Genomic DNA, 27413 nt, shown 5'->3' on the forward strand with positions numbered 1-27413 from the left:
GTAACCTCAAGAGTAAGATATGAGGAGTAAAGCGAACAAACAAAGAAAACAAAAACCTTTTCTCAGGGATCTCGGATTGCTTGACCAAGGTGAATGTATCTTTTTCATACTATACATGATTTCTGATAAATTCCTTTTAAGATGATTAGAGCAAACAAAAATTATCTCAATCAAGGACATATGCCAGTCTGTACCACATTCTGCCACTCTTGTCTAAACCATAACAAAGATGATAAGATGAAATCGATGGAGTGAAATTCGCAAACTACTCTGCAGGCTGACTAGCTCTTGAGTTTTTTGGATAACTTATATAGAACAAAAGAAACAGACTCAAAACTCATGGAATAACCTCTGCCATAGCATAATGCCCTGTAGCTAGTTTGACTTGGTTATTAGTCCTAGACTCCCATTTCCCAGTTTCTAACTTAGGGGAGTAGATTTTATAGTATTTCCATCCCTGAGATAGAAGCCAATTTGCACAAACACTAACAATATAAAATAGTCCACCAAAGAAATCATTAATTCTTACATCGACTGAGGTACTGATATTTTTGATACACAATTGTTACAATCTGGGGTCCTGGGTTAACACACAGTGGAGACACATAGTGGTTCGAATTCCACTTTAAACTGCAGACCCAGTCCTGATCCATGCATAAAGTGAATGTAAAACAAAACTCAAACAATACATTAAATAATTATAATTCCCCCCTCTTACTATAACTAGAAAATTGCTTTTCTTACCTCGATAATATCTTCAATATACTGCTCTCCACGAGACCAGGATCCTAGACTAACCTTTTGGAAGTCCCATGGCTTATCACCTTAGGAAACAGAAGTACAACAGAAATAAATGAAATGTCTGCATTAATGAATAGCTCAAGCTTCAATTACATAAAAGTTAAAATATACTTTGTTAATCAGTCATTCAGAAGACATTACTTTCTAATGTTCAACATTTCAACCCTATTGTTGGTAGAGACAAAGAAATGAATTAACTTTTCTATGTACATTGAAGTTGATGTTATGCCAAGGTAACTGCAAGGAACAGCTGATCACTGCAGTGGCATAAGAGCATAAGTTCCCAGCTTTCTTCAAAGTGGTTTCTGTATATGCTATTTTTAAACGCCACGATTATCTGCACAAAGTGAGATTTTTGAATACTTGGCAAAAACAGATTTTTTATTAAGTCAAGTTTTCATTGATTGATTGATTTTTTCACTTCACTTTCCTGCTACTTTTGGTTAACCACAAAGATGAGGATGGATGAATGGTGAGAAGATGGAATGGATGAAGGGGCAATTACAAAAACATATATGAACACTAGCCCCACAGAGATTATACTGGATGAGAGTCTGGACTCCAGAGCATTGTTATTATACAAAATGCAGTCCAGGGTGTACTACGTGGAAGTGAGGTTGACATTTGAGTGTCATCAGAAAGGGTCGCCCTTTAGTTGATTGATAATATCGTTAACAACAATCATGAAATGCAAAGAGGCTATTAATTTGTAACAGCTTTAAAGTAAATAGTTTTCAAATGATAGTTAAAGAGCAATAATTGTATTACACAGACACTAGACATAGGTGCGCTAATAGTTTTGACACATATATTAATACCAAAAATACAGAATTCAGATAACTATAATAAATACTATAATAAAACTTGCTTTTGCACTTTATTCATGAATACTTTTACTACTTAGATGTCTTGAGTGTATGCAAGCACCTTACTGGTGCTGCCTTGCTCCAAAAGCTTCAGAATGATACAGGTAAGAATACTCTTCGTAAAATAACTAAACAAAACACAATCTTACCAACACATGCTTCTGTTCCTAGAATGAATTTGTCAGGAAACATTTCATGTGTGTCACTGAGCAACCTGGCAGAGAACAGAAAATCCCAGTACCAATGAACTCCTATACCATCAATGTAATTTCCTGCCTCTTCATCTTCCATAAGCTGAAAATGAAGAAATACAGATTTTCATTCCAAAATGCTTTGACAAATGATGCATTGCCTGTATTTGAAAATTGATATGTACCTTTGAGCAAATGAAACAATGAAATATTTTGGTCTATAACAATGTGTTGTAAACTTTACTGACAATGAAGCTTCAGTAAGTAATCGGAATTGCAGTGGTTGCTTCTAAAATGGTTCATGTATGTGTGCTAAGTGTTCTTTTTAGCCTCCTTCATACAAAACAGGCAATTATTCATTCAATTAATTTGTAAGCGCAGTTGTTATATTTATTGCATAAAACAATTATAAATAAGTAGTTCCATATAGTATAAAGAAATACAAATACACAAATGTCACTAATTTTGGTTTATACGAGGGGCGTCCCAAAAGTAAGTTTACAAGACACATATCTTCCGTGACTTTGTACTTCAACACCATAAAACTATAGCAAAATGTATCTTTTGTTTCAGGCGGTAACATCATATCTAGAGCCTGGATTTTAGGCAAAATGCCTATTCGTTTCAGGCGCTGGTAGACAAAAACTGAACACAAAAGTACACCGATCCTAAGGATCTTAACATTCTGAACCAAACTTTATGTTGCTTTTTTATTTTTTTTGGCCTCTTTTGTCATTCCAACAAGGCATTATGTTCCATTTTCTTTGCCTCTTTTGTCATTCCGACAAGGCATTTTTTTAAAATTATATTTCTCTTCTTCTATTTGATTTCATTTTTCAATAATCCTTCTTATTCAAATTATTATTTGTAAATACATTTTTAAAGATTTAAGAAGAATTTAAGTCCTTCTCTTCAATTTATAATGCCTCTTGTTCAATTTTCACTGCCTCTTTCTGAAACTTCACTGCCTTTTTTTCCACATACACTGCCCTTTTTTTTTCAATTTTTTGTTGCCTTTTGCCTGCCATTTTTAATACTTTTCAGTGCCTGAACATCCGGGCTCTAATCATATCCATTGGGAACATTCCGCAGGTAATGATGAAGGGTCAACATGCTGTAATCCGATTTCTCAATGCGAAGAACATGTCAGCTGCGAAGATTCATTGTCAGTTGGTGAACGTCTATGGGGAAAGTGTGATAAGTCATCAGAGTGTGGCAAAATGGTGCACCCAATTTTGAACCAGGAGGGTGACAACAGTGGACTGTGCTTCAAGTGGCAGACCCACAACAGTTGGCACGACAGACAACAAAACACACGTTGAGCATGCGATCCTGAAGAACAGGAGAATCACTATCACACAACTGGCCTCCCCTATGGCGCAGTGGCAGTGTCGTCGCCTTGTAATAACGGGTCCCAGGTTCGATACCTGGTGGAGGCACAAGTGGTTCGGATCCCACTTTAAACTGTAGATCCAGTCCTGATTAGCCTTACTGTGCATAAAGTAGACTTAAAACAACAAATCAATCAATCAAACTATCACACAACTAATGCATGACTTGGGTTTGTCACGTGGAACTGTTAGCTGCAGTATTGAACAGTTGGGATTTCACAAAGTCTGTGCCCAATGGCTTCCACAAAACCTCAAAGCACAGAGAATAGCTTGTGCCCTGTCATTCTTGCAGCAGTATTCCATTGACGGCCAAGATTTTCTTGAGCGCATTGTCACTGGTGACAAGACCTGGGTTCATCACCATACCCCAGAAACAAAATTCGACATAAACGTCCTGGACTCCTGTCACACACTGCCAATGCCGCTCAAGAACTGTTGCAACATTTTCGGTGGGAGTGTGTGCAACATCCACCATACAGCCCTGATCTAGCACCCAGTGATTATCATCTCTTCCAGGCCTTGAAAAAACATCTTGGAGGGCACAGATTCCAAAGTGATGAAGATGTGAAAACAGCAGTGCAACACTGGCTGAACAGGCAGGACACCACATTTTACGAACGTGGAATCGACAAACTCGTCCCACGATTAGACAAATACCTTAGTCGTTTTGGTGACTATGTTGAAAAATACAGTGTTGCATTTACCACACCATGTGCATTGGTTCATCGTCAAAATAAAATATGATTATTGACAAATAGGCCTTGTAATCTTACTTTTGGGATGCCCCTCGTATATCTTGTTGAAAATTTGCATAACTTTGCATGTAAGCACTGTATTTATTTCTGCCATCCATGTAGCAAAGGTTACTTGTAAAAACACCTTACCCTCTTACGTAGATATCACATTTAGTTTCCATTAGCTCAAATAGTTTATTTTAAGTTTATTTTCAAATAAATTTCTTGTAACTTCATTTCTTGGTTCAAATTTATCATAACAACACAACAAAGTTACCATATATTCAATACATAACAGAAGTTCTTATCTGACCTAAAATGCAAATGACAATAAAATATGTTTAATAGAATGGCACTGTTAAAAAGATATAATAAAAGTAAAATGTATAAATTATTATTATGACAATAGAGCAAGATGGCGGACAGCACGATGCAAGGTTAGCGAGAGCTCCCATATCTTTCCTTCCACTAGGCTGGTACATTTAACGATCAAAGTCCATTTTCCATATAATCAAGTACCAGCATTGTCAGTGTTCACGACAAGCCTCTTAGTGGTGACGTAAACATCATATGAATATACTTTTTACGGCAATTTTACCATGACAAAGCCGAAGCCCTCGTTGAACGTGGTGTCTAACCGTGTGGAAAGCGTGGAGGAGCGACTTCGGGAGTTTGAGAACCGCCTGCGGGACATCGCCGGACAGCAGACACCCCTTGGTAGCGCCGACACCGGAGTCCAGCCGGCGTTGCAAGATCTGAGCACGGCCTTCCTGGATTTCAAAAAGGAGGCCGCAGAAACGCTGAAATCCGTAAAGTTGGACATCGAGGCTCTCAAGAGATCTTCGAACGAGAACGCCCGGAAGATCGACGATCTGGAGATGTACTCCAGGAGAAACTGCCTCTTGCTGCACGGCATTCCGGAAACGACCGGCGAGAACACGGACGAGCTCGTTCTTCAAGTGATCCGGAAGAACCTGAATATGCAGGACATCAGCATCGATGACATTGAACGTTCCCACCGCATCGGTCCCCAGAGGAGAACAGTGGCGGACGCAGTGAAGTCTGGGAAGAGGCCCATCATCTTCCGCCTCTGCAGTTACCGTACGAGAGATTCTATATGGAAGAGAAAGAAAGCTCTGAAGGGATCAAGATTCCTTCTGACAGAATCCCTGACGGCCGCTCGACATCAGGTGCTGCAGAGGGCTAAGGACCAACACGGCCCCAGGAACGTCTGGACCCAGGATGGAAGGATCATTATACTTCGTAGCAACGGGCATAAGATCTCGGTCACGACGATGGAAGACTTGGAAAAAATCGAGTGAACGTGGAGGGGAAAGGACACCCTGAGACATGGACATAAAAAAGCTCAGCGTCCATTTTAAAACTGTGTTGTACATACATTGTGCAAGTTTCTTTTCTACATATATTTGTTATTGTTTTTTGTGTTTCCGTGTTAGTGTATATGTTTATCTGCGTGTGTGTGTGCTTAAGTGTGTTGCAAAGGGTTTTCAGTGTTCTGCAAACATCATCTCTTCTGCCGCCTTGGTAAGTAGACTTATAATTCCTTACATAGCATGCCTTTCCGGATCATCCAATAAATTGAAATTCAACTCTCTGCGATGGCTGGAACCGGTAATTTGGTGACTGTAAATTTGGCAACGCCCCCATCCAGCCCATTTGCGGAACTCGGAGACTTGTCCCTCTCCCCAGGAAGTGTGACCGACCCCTCCCCACCCCCTTCACGGCAGACGATTGTAAACTTTTTTCCCAAACCCAGGTCAACTTTCGCCGCCGGCAACCTCAATGTAGCGCACATAAATGCCCAGAGCGCCCTCAAACATTTCCTCGAGATTCAAAATATATTTTCCACGCTCGAACATATCGATGCTCTTTTAATCTCCGAAACGTGGCTGCAAGAGTCCCTCTCGAGCGATCTGGTGCATGTGGCGGGATTTAAACTCTTTAGGAGAGACAGGATCGGAAAAAGAGGCGGGGGAGTAGCAATATATCTAAGGGAAGACATTAACGCAAAAGTAATAGGAGAATCTCACGGAGAATATAACTATTCTTCCGAATTCCTCATACTCGAAGTCACCGTAAGACAACAAAAGGTTCTTTTGTCCGTAGTGTACCGACCTCCTTGCACTTCCCTCGTCAACTTCGAAAATGAAATCGGGAATTTCTTGCCCAACTATGAACATTCGATAATTTTGGGGGACTTTAATATCGATCTCTGCTGCACAAAGAAAGAAGTCACGTCGTTCCGGGACACGGTGTCTGCTCTGAACCTTTCCATCTGTCCTCTCGACCCAACTCACCATACTCCAACCTCTGAATCGTGGATCGACTTAATTCTTGTTTCCAGCCCATCACGCGTAGTAAGTCACGGACAAACCCCAGTACCCGGAATCTCTTACCATGACATGATATTTTTATCTTATGAGCTGCGCGTTCCCAAGTACAAAGCCAAACTTGTATGTTACAGAGACATTAAAAACATAAACGATGCGCAATTATCTGCCGACGCCGCCCTTCTCCCATGGCACGTAATCAGCACGTTGCCCACTCTCGACCAACAGGTGAATCTCCTTAACACTTTCATTCTCCAGTTGTACGACAAGCACGCCCCGGTGAAAAAGAAACGCGTCTCTCGCCCCCCTTGTCCGTGGTTGACGGACGACCTGCGGCAGCTCATGGCAGCTAGGGATCGAGCCTACGGCAAACATCGGAGGGACGTAAAGCGCGGCCAGTCGGCAAGTGGCAGTTTCGAAAGTTTCAGAATATTACGAAATCGTTGTAACCAAGAGGTCAGGAAAGCAAAGCGTCGATTCGCGAACGATCTTCTGAATTATGAGAAAAAGTCGGATGTTATTTGGAAAAAACTGAAAACTTTAGGGGTTGGTAAACAAAAAAGGAACGATCAATTAAACTTCTCCATAGAAATGTTGAACGAATATTTCAGCGAAGTTCAAACACTGGACAATAATGTAAGGGAAGAAACAATACGAACGATTTCGACCACCGTTCACGGCACCGCACCAAAATTTTTCTTCTCGCCCATTCGGCCAGAACACGTTCAGTCAGCTCTCAATAAAATAAAATCCACTGCTGTGGGAATAGACGAAATCTCTGTTCTAATGATTAAAAAAATTCTCCCGTACGTTCTCGTTCCTATAACAGGCATTTTTAATTTCTCCCTGTCCTTCGGCATATTCCCGTCGATTTGGAAACTGGCTAAGGTTCGCCCTCTGCCGAAAACAAACAAAGTTCTCAGCCTCGGCGACCACCGGCCGATAAGTATTCTTCCGGCTCTGTCCAAAGCTCTCGAACACGTTGTCAGTAACCAAACGCGTAATTTCTTATCACGAAACAATCTAATGAATCCCCTCCAATCGGGATTCCGGCGCAACCATAGCACCTGCACGGCGCTCATCAACGTGACGGACGACATAAGACACGCCATGGACATTAAAGAAGTAACTATTCTCGTACTTCTGGACTTTAGTAAAGCTTTTCAGACCATTGACCACGACATCCTGCTATCCAAGCTATCCTTCCTGTACAACTTCTCTGACCCAACCGTAGCTTGGTTCCGTTCGTATATTAATGAACGCCAACAATGCGTCTTCAACTCTGGTGAGAAATCGTCGTGGCGATCAATCAGCGCCGGTGTCCCCCAGGGAACCGTCCTCGGTCCACTCCTCTTCTCTCTGTACATTAACCATATTCCTGACGCACTCGAACACTGTAAATATCACATCTATGCAGATGATGTTCAGCTGTATTTGTCATTTCCTCCAAAGAATATTGAAAATTCAATTCGCGATATAAATTATGATCTGAACAAAATCAGTACTTGGTCAGCTAATCATGGGCTACTAATTAATCCTTCGAAAACCCAAACTATTATTATAGGTTCACAAAAAATGCTTTCCACATTTGAAATTTCTTCCCTCCCGCCCATAATGGTCTTAGGGAAAGCTATTGAATTAAGTAAAACAGCCAAAAATTTGGGCGTAATGTTTAATCAGCATCTCTCATGGTCAGATCACGTAAATTTAACTAGTAAAAGAGCCTTCGCTGCATTACACGCTCTTGTTCGGCTTAAACATTTTCTACCCGTTAGCATTAAAATCAAACTGGTGCAAGCACTTGTTTTTCCACACTTCGATTACTGCGATTCTGTCTATTCCGAATTACCAGATGATCTCGCTCAGCGTCTTCAACGAGTACAAAACACCTGCGTCCGCTTTATTTTCGATCTGAAATATAGGGACCATTTATCCGTTTTCTTTACAAAGCTAAATTGGCTCAAATTAATTGATCGGCGAAAGGTACACAACCTCACCCTTCTCTATAGGGCAATCAGTTCAAAGGAACCGGCTTATCTCTCGAGCAGATTCTCAATGCTTTCCGAATCACACAGCCTTGACACCAGATCGCGAGGGAGAACTCAACTACTCATCCCCCTTCATAACTCAAATTTTTATTCAAAATCTTTCACCGTTTCTACTTCTCGTCTTTGGAACTCACTGCCCCTCGAAATCCGAAACTCATCTTCAGTATATGTCTTTAAGACGCAATTAAAACATTTTTTATTGGCCACAAATAGTTAGCACATTATATTTCAGTGATAAATTGCATACAGTTAAGCGCAGAACAACACTGAAAATCCTTATTCACCTTAATATTTCAAATCCCTGACTACTGTCATGAATATCTGATTGTGTGTGTGTGTATGTGTGTGTTTTGTTGTATGTTCGTGTGTATAGGTTAGGTTTTTATTCCCGTATGTATTTTTTTTTCTTATCATTTTTTTCTGTAATTTTTATCTTTGTAATCTTATATTTCTCTTTTTATATTTTAAAATTTACCTTTCTATGTAATGGTTTAAATGTTGTTGTAAACATGGTTAAGTGGTAGAAAAGGCTACAAAGCCTTAACTTCGCCATGATAAACAAGACGCAATAAATAAATAAATAAATAAATAAAAGTTATTAAAATGTAAACATTCTAAGGAAAAATACATTTTAACATAAAACTTACTGTTTCAACCCATCTTGGTAAAAAGAACCGCTGGTCATCAAGGGCAATGAGCTTTGTTTCATTGTGCTGAGAGCCACGTAGGACAGGTCCAAAATGCTTTGCTATCCACTTCCGCTGTGAGGTGGCACTCCAACCCATGGAATTAAACCTATTAAGTGGTATGATGCCATTGATTGGCTCATTTCCAGTAGTGATTGCCCATATATCTACACCTTCTTCTTTGTACTCATCTAGAAACCTGCAAAGGTATTCATTTTATATATATATATATATATATATGATAAAAGGAAGGAGAGCCACAAGGGCTTAATAAAAAGTGAAAGAGGAGAGAGGCAACACTCACCAGACGTAGTAAAACTTCAAATTTTTGTGACGATTTGTCACATCATCGGGAGTAGAAAGATGTTTCATGTACTGAGCAACATCAACAGTGTGATAGCACATTGCCTGCAGGGTTGCCAGGTCCAGAAAGAAAAAGTAGACAGTTTCACACACGAAAAAATCAGGTTCCCTCACTATGCTGTCAAAAACTGTGGGTGGTGAAAGGCGTAGGGTGAGGTAAAGGGTGTTGCTGCGGTGAGGGGTGGTTGTGGGGGGATATTACTGGGCGACCTTGTTCAGGCCTGATGGTGTGGTTGCACTCATGGCTGATATGTAGGCCTTCTCCCATGTTCTACGTACGGAGGTGTTGGTGGATTGGGGCAAGGAGTGGACGATCGCTACCTGGAAGCAGTCATTGAAGGAAATATTGTGGTGATTGATGTGAATGGCAACAGCAAAGTCTAGGTTTTGGGTGGAGGAGCGGTGGTTGTTGATGTGGAGGTTCAGGGCTTTGGATGTCCCCCCGCCCCCCCGCCCCCCCTCGGTAGAAGCTCCCACAGATATTGCATGTGAGGAAATAAATGAGGTTAGAGCTGTAGCAGGTTCCTTTGGGATAGAGGGTGAATTTGCTGATAGCAGTGTGGATCTGGAGGGTGCGGGAAGTGACAAATATGGGGCAGGTTTTACACCTTGGGTGGTTGCATTTGTAGGAGGGGCGAGTAGATTGTGAGTAGGCAGATTGTGGTGGACCAGGATGTTTTGGAGATTGGGAGTCTCATTTTTTTGAGGTGGGGGTGATATTGGGTGACAAGTGCAGGGAATTAGTGGCAGGTTTCTTGGTGGAGGTGTATGAAGCAGCTCGGGATATTTGTTTGGTATCCAGGGTGGAAGGATATCCACGGTTGGTCAAGGCTTGGTGTAGGCAGAGGTTATAGTTCTGTCGGGAGGTGGGGAGGTGTGTGAGGTGTTGACCTCTGAGGGCCAAAGAGAATGGGATGGCTTTCTTGGTGTGGAACAGATGGGAGCTGGAGAAGTGTAGGTATTGCATATGGTTCGTAGGTTTGATGTGGATAGAGATTTCCAAATGTCCTTCCTCCGTGTGCACATCCACATCCAGGAAGGTGATGTACTAGTATTTTTCTTATTTTATGCCCCTTTTTTGTTTCCTTAGTCTAATCATGATGAGGATGAATGATAATTAGATATACCCTGTACCAGCTAACTGTGGAGCAGGGTCACGCACAGCATCAGAGAAGAAGGGAAATAGAGTGGTGAAAGCACAGCATTGTCAACTGTACGGTACTGATCGTACATGTACGGAAATTTCATGGCATGTACGGACATACCGTCCTGACCTTGGTCCGTATGCTAAATGAATGGCTTGTCAAAATTTGCACTTGCTGTTTTATCCCTTCTACATTCAAACGTTAACTGAACATGTTTTCAGTAAAACAAATCTGATAAAATTGAAGAACAGGAACCTCCTTTCTACATCGACCATGAAGTGGTGTATGCTTGTTACTCTGTGCATCGACAGTGATTGTACATGCATGAATTTTAATTTGATGTTTTAAGTTTACTTTATACACAGAAAGGCTAATTGGGACTTGACCTATGGTTTAAAGTGGAATCCGAACCAATTTGCCATGTACCTCCACTGCAAATCGAAACAGGACCCCTTGATTACAAGGCAACGACGTTACCTCTACAAATCAAGAGAACTGCATCAGCTTTGATTTCTAATGCTTAGTAAGTCGCTCTTTTTTCATTTTTGTGTTATTTACAGAGGCAGTGGCAGCTATGTTTGGTGCCAAAACTGGTTATGAAAGGACAATTTCCTTTTTCTTGGCAGACAAGTAACGTACAGGTATATTTATCATTTCATTCTGAGTACTAATTTCTTGTGATTTTTTAAATTTTGTTCTAATCCGATTGATTGCAGATGTGCCTCACTCATTATATAAGGACAGCACATAGCAAATTAGAAATTTCAAGTGATTACAACCACAAATTATCCGAATCGAGGAAATTTAGGTGATCTCAACTTCAATTCCTCCCATCTAAATAAGTTTTCATATTATGGGAAGGAATTATAAAATACGTTATGAGGATGCAGTTTGTCAAAATTTTTGAATATTTATCATGTTTCCTTTGAGATTAACTAGCATATGATGCTGTACAAGCCATTAATTTAATGCTAAAATATATAATCAATCTTGAAAACTAGGTGAGTGTTAAAAGGAGGCTGGGGGTAAATATTTCCTAAGAATTTCTTAAACCAAGCATACAGACCTGGATACAAAAATAAGGTCAGTTTGCCATGTGTGTATGGATTTATTGTTTTCAAAAGTTGGCAATGCTGCCAGAGCAAAGCAGGGAAAGCAGGTAACTCCAGTCGGCCATTATACAATCCTGTTTCTCTTACTGTTCATTGGTGAAGATGTCTTGCATCACTACTTGCACAGAGACTTGTTCTTGTTTGTCTGCTCTACAGTTAGCTGGTACAGGGTATAAAAATTGATGAACGAACACTTACTAAGAACACTCATGCACATGACAGGACTTCAATCTGAGACAGTCTGCGGTAAGATCATGAGATGCACAATCAACGTGCTCAGTCATCGAGGCAGCATGTTGAGCACTGTCAACACATTCCATAAGGATGTCTCTTTCCTATGCAGAAGTTTGGAATGCTTTAATAGCTCTTTGCCTAAAATGCTACCAGTTTGTTGTTTCTTTTTGGACTCTCCTCATAACAAAACCAAAACTTCTTAATAGTTTGCCATGTATGTGCATAAGCAAATACACGATGTATGAAGGATACAACTATTCTGAGTTAAGAAACCAGATTTTCATTATGGCACAAAATTGAATTACTGTGATGACTGTCACTATCTTTGTTTAAAGTTTTGTTTCTATTTTATTTATTCAGATTTCAGCGTCACAGAAAAAGCATTAAAAAAGAATAAAACTATTAAATCCTTTAAGTTATATACGTACACTGTGGACCAAAAGTCACTATTGGAAACTATTTATAGTGCAAGAACATATCATTTGCAGGCAAAATTGACATAAAAAGTTGTCATATGTTGAGAGGAATGTTTATCCTCCTCACAAACATTTTGAATGTGTACTTTCTGATAGAGGTCAGTCACATGGCAGGATATTCAGCTGAGAATAATGGTCAACTTACCGAGAAGTTTGACAATTGATAGCTGCACTGACATTAATCTTATAGGTAATCATGACCTATTACACTCTTTAATGTATCTTGTTCTGTTCAACACAGTTTCTGCAATGGTTACGACATTTTCATTCACAATAATACAGAATATATCAATATCCAATTGTAACTTTTGGCCCACCCTCTATATATGTAGACACAGTATATTATCAAAATATGAATTAGCTTAAATTATGCATGAAGGGAAAAAGAGGGAATTGCCTGTAATAAGGCATCAAAAGTTAACAATAAATTGCTAATTATCACAGGATAAAATGCTAATTTTTATTAATGCTAACCTTTAACTTTCAACCAAAGTCAATATCAAACAGCAGAAACAATGCACAAGTAAATTTTTAAAAAACACTATTGGCATTTAACATGTTTTTAATTTTACAAAAGTCTACCTGTAACTTATTGCTAAGTAAAACAGCAGATGTACTTACTTGACAAGATAATCTGCCCACGCCTGATAATATTCTTCTTTGAGGAAACCCAAACCAGAATAATCATTATTCGTCTTCATCCATGGAGGTGCTGTCCATGGGCTGGCTACAAGTTTAATAGGCCTCAGGCTTATGTCATTAGCTCTCTTTATCAATGGTATCTATGGTAAGCCAAAATAAAACATAGATTTACATTTTCGGTAATGTAGCATCTTGTAAATTTATAGATTACAAGCCATACTCAACATAAAGAAGCAAAGAAATTCCAGACCCTTGTATATAGACTTTGGTACCTGATGAAGTAACAATATGTGCAATACTACAAGATATAAACAAGTTAAAATGATATCAGAGAAAATTAAAAACAGACAATCCAGGTAATACATGTCAAATAGAGTGTAAATGCCAACATTTTCACCCTTTTGCATGTACCTCTCATCTTGTACATGCCAAAAGTGACCATTTCGTATGGGAATGAATACATGTTACATTCTAATTTATAAATCAATATGCTCTCATCTAATATCAAAGAACCTAAAGATTAAAATATACAACAGAAATTTGTCTGTAGTTTTGTATGGGTGTGAAAATGGCCCATCACCCTAACAGAGGAACTTAGAGTGTGTTTTGAATTTGAAAATAAAGTCCATAGAGTGTAATCAGAGAAGTGTATCAGGTTACGTAATACTGACCTGCATAATCTATATCTGTAACCTAATATGAGAATAATTAAATCAAGATGATTTTCACAGGAGAAGAAAGAGTTTAGGATAGTGATGGTTGTATTGATACTGCATAATGTACGGATAGTTGGATCCTGTGTCTTGCTTAGGGAAAAAAGGAGGGGGGAGGTGCAAATGCCTGAGAGTTAACCTAACATCTGTATTTATGATTCTTGACAGATTTACAATTTGAATACACTATAAAATGAGTAACAATTATTTCTCTGGAGAAAGAAGGAATTAAAGGAAATTTTCATCAAAGCATGAATGTGATAAACAGTTTAATTTTGTTTTTAATTCATCTTAATGTAGCAATAAATTCTATACTTTATACAGGGCTCGAAATGGGAATTTTCATGAAACAGAATACTTTTCTTTTTTTAACATGCTGTTGTGTATTTTGCATCTCCTATTATGGCAGCGATGAGACAAAATGGGAAGGTTCCAGACATTCATGAACCGAAATGTCATTCCGGTCCGTTCCATTTGAACCCCTGACTATACGTGAATAAATCAAACCACAGAGGTATGTGCAAAGATATTCTGCCAAACATGAAAATTTGTATATTTTCCATTACTTCTCATAGAATAACTAAAATCTGTGGTGGAACAGTCCTTTATAGGACACGGCCTGTCAAAAGAATTTTCACTAGGCAACATGTGTTGCCAAGACGGCAAGAAATCTCTTTGGTGTTGTAATCTGGCGTTGCTCATTGGAGCTGGATTCTATTTTGAGGCAGCTCCCCAATTTTTCTCATGGTGCTGTATAAAAGTTTATTTTGGGGGGGGGGGAGGAGGGGGTTACTGTTGGGATCAAACTCAAGACCTCTCAAACTGAATGTGAGAGCACTATCCAAGTAGAACCTTCATTTTATATTTATCAGGGGACTAAGGTGAAAAACTTATTGGAACCATGAAGAATGAATATACAATGCAGAATAAACTAAAATCTGGAAACGAAGAATCAGGGTTGAACATTTCTGGTGCAACTTTATGCCATGATGAATACGGTAACGTAACCGAGGGTAAATAGGGTAATCCAATTAATAGATTTTAATTAAGGAAATACTAAACTTTATGGTGTAACAGCCCTCTGTGGCACAAGCCATGCAATTTAACTTTGTCATTTGGGTAATGTGTTGTCAGAGCATTGAGTCCTCTCACTGCTGTTAACTGACTCTTGAGAGCAGAGTCCAATACTACTTCTCAAGTAGCTCTACAATTATCCTCATGGGTCAACATCAAAATTTTTTAAGGTCAACTGGGAACTGAACCAAGGAGCACTCATACCAAAGGTGAGGGCTTTAACTATTTTGCTATGTGGGAGTACTTCAGGAAGAAAGAAGGAATTAAGGAAAGAAAGAAGAAAGGAAACAAACAAGGAATGAAGGGAAAAAAACAAGAAAGAAGGGAATGAAAAAAAGAAGGAATTAAAGAAAAACGGAAGGGGAGAAAGACACAAGGAATGAAAGAAAGAAAAATGAAAGTAGGAAGGAATGAAAGAAAACAAAGGGAAAGGCCAAATAAATGTATTCAATATCTGAAGGTAAGAAACTTAAAACTCACCTTATATGTGAAATCTTCCATTGTCAGTTTGAATTGAGAAAGATTCACATCACCAGGAACATCATCATATGTGTACGTATGAGTTGAAAAATCACAGCCTGCTATAGGAACTCGTCCCATGTTATATTCAATTCCATCCCATGAAAAATAAGACCTTAAAAATAAATGCAAACATATTTTTTAATATACAGAGTAGAGTACATCAGTGAAACTTCGATTTTACATTTTTAAATTTGTGAAGTTGGAAAAAGGGAAAAATGTAAAAATCGAGAAAAAAATTATATTTTGCTACATTGGACCATCAAGAGTATAATGTGGGAAAATGTAAAATCCGGGAATGTAAAAATCAGGATTCCACAGTATATTTACTTTTTATATAAGAATATAGTATATACAGTCAATTACTGTACTAAATATTACTTTTTATTCATATGTATTAATACTAGGATATTTATTTCCTTGAAATGGTTTACACACTTATATTTATGAAAGACCTTCTGTGGCAGCATTGTGTCCTTACATAAAGCATGGAAGTTTGATCTCACATGTGTTTCATCAATTCATTATTAATCTTCATCAATGCAATTAAAACAAGAGCAGCAGAAAAGCAATAAGAAATAAACAGGAGTGAGGCAATTACAATATCAATGCTATCCGTATTGGCAAGTATCTGTTCAACTTTAGTCATGCTTTTCTGGAGTCTGGCCACCTCGCAGGATCCACAAAAATGATGTATTGTACTATTGTTAACTTCAAATATGATGTAAATTATGCAAAATGTTGATACTTTGAAGACAGCATTGTGGGGAGAAATAAATTTTGTCGTTAAATATGATTGATTGATTTGCTTTATTTTACTTTGCCTTTTGTGCCAACTTTTGGCTAATTTGCAAAAATGGGGGTGAGAAATGATGAAATTGATGAATGGACACTCACAAACATCCATGCCCAGGCCAGGATTCGAACCTGGAATCCCTGGTGTCATAGGGTGATGTGCTAACCACTCTGCCACAGGGGCCGGCTTTGCTGTTAAATAATTATCTCAAGTAGAATTATGAATATCAGTGGCATATTCTGAAAATTTGACCAAGTTTACTGAACAATTCTTATATATTGTGTACATTTATTATTCATTCCATCTAGATTAACTAGATATAATACTAAGAAAAACAAAAGTCGAGTCGATAACTTCACATTTTCTAGCAATTTTCATTCTCCAATGCACTCTTCTGACTACAGTGGCATACATAAACCAGTCTAATTTATTGAAGTAATTTACTCAAATTCTGGTTTAGAAGCTTGTTTTAATAGTCTGCATAATATATAATGAGCAATTACCCACATATTAAAGCTGTATGTGTAAAAATATATGAAAAAAAGTTTGTGTACTGGCAGTAAACGCAGTAACATGGGAGAATATGTCGGTGCTTTACAACAAAACTAAAGGAGATTGATGGAGTATAGTTCCAATGAAAAAATTATATTATTGAAAAATTTATAAATATTTTGGAGTATAGTTCCAATGAAAAAATTATATTATTGAAAAATTTATAAATATTTTGAACTACTTTAAATTATTTCAATTTTCAAGTACCAGCTTCAGTATACATGTTGGCCCTGCCCCAGAAATAACCAAAATAACAAAAACATAATTATAAAATAATAACAATATCTTAATACTTGCTTACTTGAGAAAATTCTCCTGAGTCTGCTTACTAAGTGATAAGATATTAATGCCAGCAGAATCCGTAAAAGCACCACCAAAGCCCATTATATGCTGGAATGTTTTGTTGGAATTGATTAGATAATGTGCGGCTGCAAAGGACAAAAACATTAAATATTTTCTACTCGTACATATGTAGAAGACAGTAACATAAATTTGGTGAAGCATTATATAAGAATAAAACTAAATATTATGTAGTTGGCCAAAAGTTTTACTTATTACATAACTACATATAAAAAAAAAGGCCTTAGCACATGTGTTTGAACAAGATAAGTAATTGGTTTGTCATACTTCTCCCAAAAATGTTCCAATAATTCAGAATTTCACCACTTAATTAGGTCAATATTTAAAAGAAAAACAAAATTAAAATTTAGGTCACCAACAAAACATGGCTACATGTATCACTTACAAACTCTGTGAATCTGTGCAATGAAACTATCCATAGAGATTAGCATTGGTGCAGAAGAATTACTTACATCATTTAAAATTTTAGAAATGCATGAAGCATTAAATCTGGTGAAATGAATGTACAACAGCATTTCAGTTATGGATTATTGTTTGAAAAATAACAATGTGATTGTTGTTGTTTCATATTGTAAAATACGTTGTGTGGTAATGATTCATCTATTTTCTGATAGAATGGTTTCCTTCCTTGTGTTTCCGAGGTGACTGTTGATGTAATATGTCAAGGTTTTCCATTATTTCTTCATATCATCAGATTGTCCCTTTTCATGCACCCATATTCTCAATAGTGAATTTGCTTCCATCTGCCATTCTTTAAACACACAAAACAACAGTCACCTCGGAAATACAAGGTAGGGAACCAAACACATGCTTACAATGTGGCTTTTAAATGCAGTCTTCAGATGGACCTCTATAGGAAAACCTGTCTCCTAACCACAGTATTGGGATTGACTGACCTCTATCGGAAAACAGATGAATTATTACCTACAACTTTTTACATCAATTTTGCTTCTGAATAATATGTTCTTGCACTATACATATTATCTGATTAAGACTTTTGGCCCACTTGCACATATTGTATAATTATTGTGATAAACTATTGTACAAAGCATGTCCAGAAAGTAAGTTCAGTTTGCAATTTATGCCGCAGCAGCACTGCAATCGCAAGAGTGTGCATGCACACCGAGTAGTTGGACCCATTGTCAAGGCAGAGACGTCAGTGTTAGAGAAGATAAAAGTGCAGATGCTTCGTGGTGGGTTGCGATAATGTTTAAGAAAATAGAAACACCCGCCACATGTGAAGTGCGCTCAGTGAAACTGTTTTTGAATGCACGGAATGCGTCATCAGCTGAAACTGTCAAATTGGTGAAGTGTATGGTGAACAGATCATGAGCACCTCAATGGCACGGAGATGAGTGCAACAGTTTAATGAAGGATGAAACAATGTGCATGATGAGGAACGCAGTGGGCGACCATCTCTGGTGACAGACAAATTGGTTCATGCTGTGGAAGAGAAGATTAAAGAGGAAATACCCTGAAAATACTGTCTGTGCATTGTCCATAAATTTCCAGGTCGCTGCATCATGAAATTGTGTCGAACAGATTGAACTTCTGCAAATTGTATGCCTGCTGGATCCCATGCTTGCTTACAGAAGATTGTTTTTGACACAGTACTGTGAGGAGGCTGATGACTTTTTGAATCGCATCGTGACTTTGGATGAGATGTGGGAGTTGCATGAGACTCCGGAAACAAAACGACAGTCCATGGAGTGGAGGCACACGTTCTTGCCACGACAGACCAAAGTCAGACCGGTTCAGATCACTCGGAAGGTCCTGTGCACGTTGTTTTGGGACAGACAAGGTGTATTGCTTGTAGACTTTTTGGAGCATGGCAAAACCATCAATGCCAACACCTATTGCGAAACTTTATGAAAATCCAAAACAAGTGACGTGGCATGTTGAGCCGTGGTGTTGTTTTCATTCACGACAATGCTCGTCCCCAACAACTCCTTAGAGACTTTGGCTGGGAAATATATCCTCATCCCCCGTATATCCCAGACCTCGCCATGTCTGATTTTCATATCTTTTTGTACCTGGAAGATTGCTGGCCAGAGCTTCGATGATGGCAATGCAGTCAAACAAGCTGTTACCACTTGGTTACCAACAAAGATCTTCGATATGGGGACACAAAATATGGTGTCTCGTTATGATAAGTGTCAACACGGATGGCAATTATGTTGAAACATCGTCCAAGGCCTGTATTTCAGTGTACAGTAAAGTGTTTTTTTCCATTACATTTTGTGTTATTGGCTGGATGACCCTTGTAAATACATCAAAGTTTGAATTAAAAAACTACACATGAAATAAAAATTGTGTTTGTTTTATTTGTAACTTTGTTAAACATAATAAGTAAGATGAAACCAGCACTATAAAGAAAAAATAACTAACCCTCTAGCCTTCTTAAACCCAAAGGTTTATGGATGCAGCTACACAAGTCTTCCATCTGTACCTATCCTGGGCAAGATCAATCAAATCATTTTCATCCCTACCGACTTCCATTCAGTCCATCTCAATGTTATCTCTCCATCTTCGTCTTGGCCTTCCTACAGGTCTCTCACCATCAGCTCTACCAACAAGAATCCTGTAAACTCCTCTTTCCTCTCCCATTCGTGCCACATGCCCTACCCACCTGTCTTCTTGATTGAATTATTCTAATAATATCTGGACATGAATACAAATTATGCAGTTCTAAATTATGTAACCTTCTTCAGTCACCTGTTTCCTCATCCCTTTTAGGTCTTTTCAAATACTCTTATGCTCCTCTTTTAATGTAAGGGAGCAAGTTTCACATCTGCATTCACAATACTACAGAAAAAATTACTGTTTGATATATTTTAACTTTTAATAAAGAAAAATATTCATGAAAATATTCATTATTCTCAATCACTGTTTACAAAGAGAATACAATCTATTTCTACCCCAAATGTATAGGCATCATTTCTACTTGAAGACATACCTTTTGAATTAGGTTGCCACTTGGCAAAACCTCCACTGGTTCTTTTTAGCCTAAGCCCATCCATGCTGGAGGAGTAGAGCAGGTACTCTCCATGTGGTAACTTTTTAACTGGGTCCACCGTATCACAGTATGTGGAATTGCAAACACACACGGTTCCTCCATGTCCATAGTCTCTAGGAATGCATGGTTTTGCAGATAAAGCTGAAAGAAGAGAGATCTTGTAATAGCTACCTAGTGAGTTGACATTTCATGCATGAAAATGTAAGTCAATCAATAATGGAAAGCATTAAATTGTCTATAAAGCATCTCTGGCTTGGAAATTTAGATGTGAATAATGATTAGGTACTGAAATTTCATCAAGTTTTGATCATACAGCTGACAGAAATCATTAGTATTTTTATTGTAGAAACCAGTGGCATATTCTCCCATGCTACTTGGTTTAACTCTGGTAAACCAACATTTTTCACATATATAGAAATTGCAGGAAAATCTGAAGTTGTCAGACTTTTGTTTTTGTTTTACTTCCATGCCTGCATTGGTGTTTTATTTCTATTATATCCAATTAATATATACATAAACAATATATACAATAAATAAGAATTGTTGTGGTAAGCCACGCCAAAATTTCAGGATATGCCAAGTTTAGAAACCAAACTTCAACACTTTGATGGCAGAGAAGTTAGATGATAATATTCTTTTAAGAAAATACACAGTTAGGAGAGAGTTATTTTAAATATTTGTAGAAAATGTTAGGGTACTAATAATTAGTCTTGTCTGTGTATTCCTTTGAGCTCCTGCCTTTAGTGTGAGCACTTCCACATTTGGTTTGAATTGATTTGAATTTTGTTATTTTGCATCACTTTTACCACTTTTGGCTAATCACAATAATGAGGATGAGTGATATGATGAATCAACACACTCAAAGAACATCCATGCCCCAGCCAGGATTCGAACCAGAGACCCCTAGAATTGTATCAAGCTGTGATAACTATTCCATCATGGAGAAGAACACATTTGGGTTTGATCCTGTGGGAGCTCCAAAACTTTGGTGTCGACCCAGCATTATGAACATATCTGGAGAGCTACTTAAAACCAACAGCAGACTCCAGAACGCTAGAAAACAGTGACGATGAGACTCAATAATGTTCGTATTGTATAAAATAACAATAAAACATTTTGTAGCAAACAGTCCAGTTTTTTTCTAGCCACACCTCGTATTTTTGATTGATTGATTGATTGAATTGTTGTTTTAAGTCCACTTTATGCACAGTAAGGCTAATCGGGACTGGACCTACAGTTTAAAGTGGGATCCGAACCACTGTGCCATGTGCCTCCACCGGGTATCGAACCCAGGACCCCTTGATTACAAGGCAACAACACTACCACTGCGCCATCGGGGAGGCCCACCTCGTATTTTTAATACACTTAATGTTCACTGAATTGCGACCACCTGTGAAATATTAGCTACATTCACATGGCTCTGAACAGCTTGAACCAACCTCCAAAATGACTATAGATGGCATGAGGGTATTGATTCAAGGTGTGTGGAACTTACTATGAGAAGATGGAATGGGTATATTTTTACAAAATATAGCACCATGTAATATTATTCACTGAGTGCTCACTGAATTGTAACCACCCCTCCAAACAAAAGGAATGGCCCAGCAGCTGCTCTGACCACATGACCATCCTGACTTGAAGTATCGTGGTGAATGTATAGACAGTGCTACATGTTAGTCGAACAGCACACATTAAAATGGGACGTGGTCAGGATTTAATATTGTTCCAAAAGGGCATGATTGTGGGTGCCCGAGCATCAGGTGCATCAATAACCCAGACAGTAACACTGGTCGGATGCGCCCATTCCAGTGTAATGAACATACAGAGAGTAGCAAGAAAACAGGGCAACGACCAAGAGCGAGAATTGCAAAGGCGTACGAGAGCATCATGTCAAATGGCTCATGACAGCTGAATGCACCATCAGCGTACGGGAATTACAGGACCAATGCAACAGCAGATACACAACACCTATATCCCACGCAACTGTTCGGCACACACTGGCATGCATGACGTTCCACAGCAGACGACCCACTCATCACTCACTCCTCATGAAGAGTCACCACTGACTTCGTCTCACTTGGGCCCATGAGCATGCTGATTGAACCGTGGACGATTGGAAAAGGGTGTGTTGGTCCGATGAATCATAGTTTTTGCTACACCACTGTGACAGGTTTGTGCATGTGTGGTGCCAACAGCACGAGGCTATGGACCCTTCCTGCATGGTGAGTGCTGTACAGGTGGGTGGGGGTGGTTGTGTGGTGTAGGAATGCTTCTGTTGGCAAGGACTGGGACCATTGGTGTGTATGTACCACCGTGTGACATCCTTTGTGTATCAAGAGGTGTAAGGGACCAACCACTTACACCCCACAATGCAACACTTCTACCCACATGGAAACAGCATTTTCCAGGATGACAATGTATGGTGCCACCGTGGCGGGACTGTACTTGCTTGGCTGGAGGAACATTCCACAGAGATGCAGCATATGAATTGGTCTGCTAACTCCCCCAATCTTAATCCCATAGAGCATCTGTGGGGTGTTGTGGAATGAGCTCTTCGAACCATGCATCCTGCACTGATGTCAGTTGGCTCGTTTTGGGATGCCATCAGGAATATGGTGTCAGATCCACATCGAGACCATCAACACCTCGTGGAATCCATGCCACATGTCCAGGCTGTCTGCCAAGCCAAAAGTGGATCATCAACAAAGTATTAGGTAGGTGGTCGCAATTCAGGGAGCACTCAGTCTATATGCACATTGTTCGAACATCTAAATTGACTGTAATTTATCCTACTCGTATAATTAAATGTGAGATCAAATGAGTATTTCACTGCAATCAACACACTATTATAAAATCATTTAAACTACGTGAGATAACCTCCTGGGCACAGTATCAAAGGTTTCAAATATGAAAAATATTAGATGCACATTATCCACGATTAGTAAAAAGCACAAACAAATTATAGATTGTAATGAGAACATACAAACTGAAGAAATTAAGAGAAATAGCCAATACTTACCAATACTTATAAATGTTGCAATTACAAGTCCATACTTAAAGGTCATTCTGATCTGTAAACAAGAAGAAAATAAATTACAAAATGAAGCTGATATAAATTCCTTATACAAAAAGTGTGAGGCATGATGTTATGCCATTCTTTGAATTACTCTATTCTGATTAGCTTACCTGTGTAGAAAATGTACATCAACAGCTTCACAATAATAATATTACACACATTAGACATTTCCAAATTAATTTAATAAAAAATTAGGACACATTTTAGTAAGCAATTCATTATGTACTTACTCAAATAAAATATGAAAAATAATGCCCCTTCTTAAGTGCCAATTATTGAAATGATTCATTATAATGATAGTACACAAATATTCCTTTGCTGACTCATAGTTCTGTTTCAGCAAAGGTATATTTGTGTACATGAATGCAATATTTCACATTAAGAAAAATATGTTTCCATGAAAATGAGTAACAGACAAACAATATCCATGGATACTGAATTACCAGAAAATTCAGTTACCTTGGAAAATTCAAAATTGCAATGAGGTTACAATCGCAAGAAGCTCCATGAATATGTGGAGCAATGCCCTACACACCAGTAGAGAAGGGGGAAAGCGAGTGGGTGGAGCAAAGCAATGCACGCTGCTGCAAACGGCTGATAGCTTCAGCTGCATTTCCCCTATATGCACTCCCTTTCCCCTCTCACAGGTTCATTGATCCAACCCTTTCGAATTACTACTTTGGTAGAGGACTTGTTTTCATTTGCTTGCTCCACAGATTCCTGGGACAGAGCATGTACGGAATTATTTCCTATACATTTTATTCTATATCTACATAAATAATTTCTAATAAAATTAAAAATTCAATTCATAAAGTACTTTAATTTTATGTCAAAGATCGTTTCAAGTTCACTTCAGGCCCGTACCAAGGGGGACCAGGGGGGCCATGCCAACCGCCCTTGAGCCATAAAAAATTTTAATTTGAATGTACAAAAACCTACAAAATTTACGTTGATGGTTTTTCAAATTTTGCATGAATTTCGATTTTGTCCTTGCACAAATGAATAGGTTGTTTCTGGACGGAGGCAGGTTTTAGAAGTCTGCAGTCTGCAATATTGGGATATTTTAGTTCTATAACCATTGATGCAAGACTATCAGACGTTCCGATTTAGTCGGGACAGTTCTTTCCTTTTAATCCATGTCCCGACATTTTCGCCTCGGCTCGGTCACAAATGTTTCACATAATTAGAATAGAGGGGAATTTTCTATATTCTTTACATTATGGAAGAAAGGTTCCTCAATGACTGCAATACAAAACCAACCATATAAGGGGAATTTAGCTCTCCGCCCGCACCGCAAGGTCTGTGATCCCTTTTCGCCACCACTGAGCAGAAGGATAAAAAGAACTTTGTTTTCTTTCTCCGACATAAGAGTTTTTCTTCAACTTATGTCCATCCATTAATTAATATTATGTAAATAGGAGAATCCACTTCACAGCAGAATCGTTGCTAGATTTTTGGGGCAAAATATTGCCTGAAGTACTTTTCACATATATTGTTATTTGTCCAAAAACAATCAAGAAATTAAGTACATTATTATTTACAAAATTCTGTCAATCGGAATTTGTTTTACTGCAACTTTTCTTCTTTTCTACTTGTAATTGTCTTGAACATAAATACACAGTGGTGTGACCGTACAACAGACAACTTTCACAGTCTGCAGAGGACATCAAGGCCAAAAATTTCGATCCTAGGAGATATTGAAAATGGCATATTCTATCCAACATGTATGCATCCCCATTTAATAGCTTCTTGGTTGCCACTGGCATTTATGTTTACTTTTCGTTTTATGTTTAATTCGTTCATCTTCATCACTATTAATCTAAGGAGGCGGAATATAGCAACTTAAATTAACTTATATATATATATATATAAAATTTATTTTTGATATCTTTCCCTTTAAAAAATATTCAGTTCCGTGAAAGAAGTATTCTCGCTGCTTTTGAAGATTAGAGAGGAGAAACAATCACTATTTTTGTAAATACAAGGATGGGGGAGTCAGCATATAGGTGCTTTAATTGCTTAAGCTTTGAACAGAAACAGTAACAGAAATCAGCAAGACAGAAGCAAATGTAAAGTGAAAATTAGCGTAGAATTGTTTTGCCCATGTTATTCAATTTTCCTGTTCTTCGCACTCTACCGGGTATGTTTTCCCTAGTTCAGCGGAGGGAACGGTAAAGGCTCTGAAGGTTGAGAGTGCAACCGGTGGACTCTCACAAGAAGGAGCTTACCCTGGCCACGGAATCACCGCGCCTGAGAAGCAGTGTTTCCTCTCCCTCTTTCTCTCTCCTCCCTCCTCGCCAAGGGTTGTAAGCGAAGAGGGGGGAATGACGTCAGGGTGAGATTCCCTGAAGTCATTCCACCGGCTGGAGAAAGGTTCCCGGACATTCAGCGGCAAACGGTTGGAAGCATTCGCGCGCTGGAAGCAAAGAAATGTATGCATCGAAATTGGTTTGGAAGAATATTGCAAAGAAATGTGTGTGTGTGTGTGTGTGTATATATATATATATATATATATATATATATATTTAAAAAAAAGAAATACAGCCGGGTCATCTGCGATTACCTAGATGACCCAGAGTATACGCCGCTGGTCACGTGGTTGCATATATATAGGTTAGAAAGTGCTGTTCAACATTTCGTAACAAAATGAGCAAATTTCTCTACCCACCCTCTCCTATACAACCCCCCCCCCCCCACACACACACACATTATATATATATATGAGAGAGAAACTTTATTTAAAATTTGCCTATGGGTCTGGCCCCCCTCAAAAAAATCCTGGGTACCCTTTAATTACAACGAGTTGCTGAGCGACGTCTTGAACTAAAGACAAGTGAATAATCAGAAAATGAGTAATTGGTGATCAACACCACATCACTTTTTATCGATAATGTGGCGAGTGAGGTAAGTCCTTTTTTAAAAAGACATTTACTTCTCAATAGGTAAACGCAACGCTCCCCGTGTCATGATCGTACATGTGGAGGTAGAGCCCTATAAATTCTCGATCTAGGCAATTTTTGGAGGTGATGTGCTCACCATGCTCTGGCCGCCTTTACCCTCTACGGCTTTAGTTCTCCAATTCATCTTGATTAATTGCAAACAAGATAATCTCTTTTCGGCACTCTTAGCAACAGATTTTTACGTACACAGCACATCAGTGGCGGCGATTAGGGAGGCGAGGGGGGCGGTTGCCCCCCACTTTTCGCCACTTTTGCCCCCGCACTATGCTAAACCTTATCTACAAAGTGAAATATACTGTCTTTGCTCCCCAGTTTTGGCACCTTGCCCCCCGGTTTTGGAACCCAATAGCCGCCACTGCCGCACATACAAGTCGCCCGCAACACTGTCTCAAACAACAATGAATTGGCTTAAAATTTGTTGGCAAAATCTGCGAAAGTCCCTTCTATGGGAGAGGTTTTGAGGAAGTAAATATAAAAGTATCTTCAGGCCATTATATGTATATTTCAGCTGCGGATTCGTTTACACAACAGGGAATATGCCAAATATATTATTGAATAAAGATTCAATAATATTATGCAAATATTTCGCGAGGCTCTGTCCGGTGGCAGGGGTCGCAAAAGCCTAACGGCAGCCCAGACTTAATCAAATAAAGGGTTTCGCGAGTTTTCAAAATTCTAAAATGGGGAATGTCCCACAACTTCATATATATATTAAACGAGGTGTGTAAAAGTTAATAACGAAATAGAATGCTCATGAATTTCGATATTAATGGTATGAAATGTGAAAACAATATTGTGCTGGGTAATCATCCATCCCTCCGGTATTTGTGGCATGAGTTAAAATTTTTGGATGCGTCAGCACGTGTGGCCATTTTACACTCTTCAAAGTATATGAGGATAATTCCTCTTATCTAAAACCCTTACCTTCAAGCTAAATAAAGGGGTGTGAAGAACCTTTTGAGAAAGATTAAAAGTGCAAGGCTGTAAAGGACCTGCACACGACAAAACACATTGAAAAACTTTGCCACAGACGGTGGAAGAGACACGCACTGTTCTCAAAGAAGCTAAAAACGTTTGCTAAAATACTGTCATCATCTCCCAACGGGGATGATAAATCGTTTGGGAGAGGCCGCAAGGGATAAAAAAATAAAATAATATAATATAAGAGTATTAATATGCTAGCAATAAAGTAGTAGTGTATTATTATCAATAATAATTCATGTTTATTATATCTGGTATTCAATTTTATATTAACGGCCAAATGCACATATAAATATTTCTGGTAGCGACGTGTTATTGCCAAACAG

The 27413-nt window shown here is 38.6% G+C and overlaps 1 protein-coding gene across 4 annotated transcripts in view; it reads right to left on the reverse strand.

The window, feature by feature from the left end:
- The window catches only part of Gba1b (Glucocerebrosidase 1b), a 58471-nt gene that overhangs the window by 8412 nt on the left and 22646 nt on the right, over window positions 1–27413 (reverse strand). For all 4 annotated transcript variants that reach the window (XM_083130734.1, XM_083130736.1, XM_083130737.1 and 1 more), the window contains exons 2-9: window positions 23090–23141; window positions 20011–20211; window positions 16996–17122; window positions 15308–15461; window positions 13020–13180; window positions 9030–9267; window positions 1817–1961; window positions 745–824 (exon numbers count right to left, since the gene is read on the reverse strand). In XM_083130734.1, coding sequence (XP_082986860.1) covers window positions 745–824; window positions 1817–1961; window positions 9030–9267; window positions 13020–13180; window positions 15308–15461; window positions 16996–17122; window positions 20011–20211; window positions 23090–23135 — 1152 coding nt within the window. In that variant the 5' untranslated portion in view covers window positions 23136–23141. The remainder of the gene's footprint in view (window positions 1–744; window positions 825–1816; window positions 1962–9029; window positions 9268–13019; window positions 13181–15307; window positions 15462–16995; window positions 17123–20010; window positions 20212–23089; window positions 23142–27413) is intronic.

The sequence above is a fragment of the Lepisma saccharinum genome, chromosome 11 (assembly GCF_977018435.1).
Source record: "Lepisma saccharinum chromosome 11, izLepSacc3.1, whole genome shotgun sequence".
Taxonomy (NCBI): Eukaryota; Metazoa; Arthropoda; class Insecta; order Zygentoma; family Lepismatidae; genus Lepisma; species Lepisma saccharinum.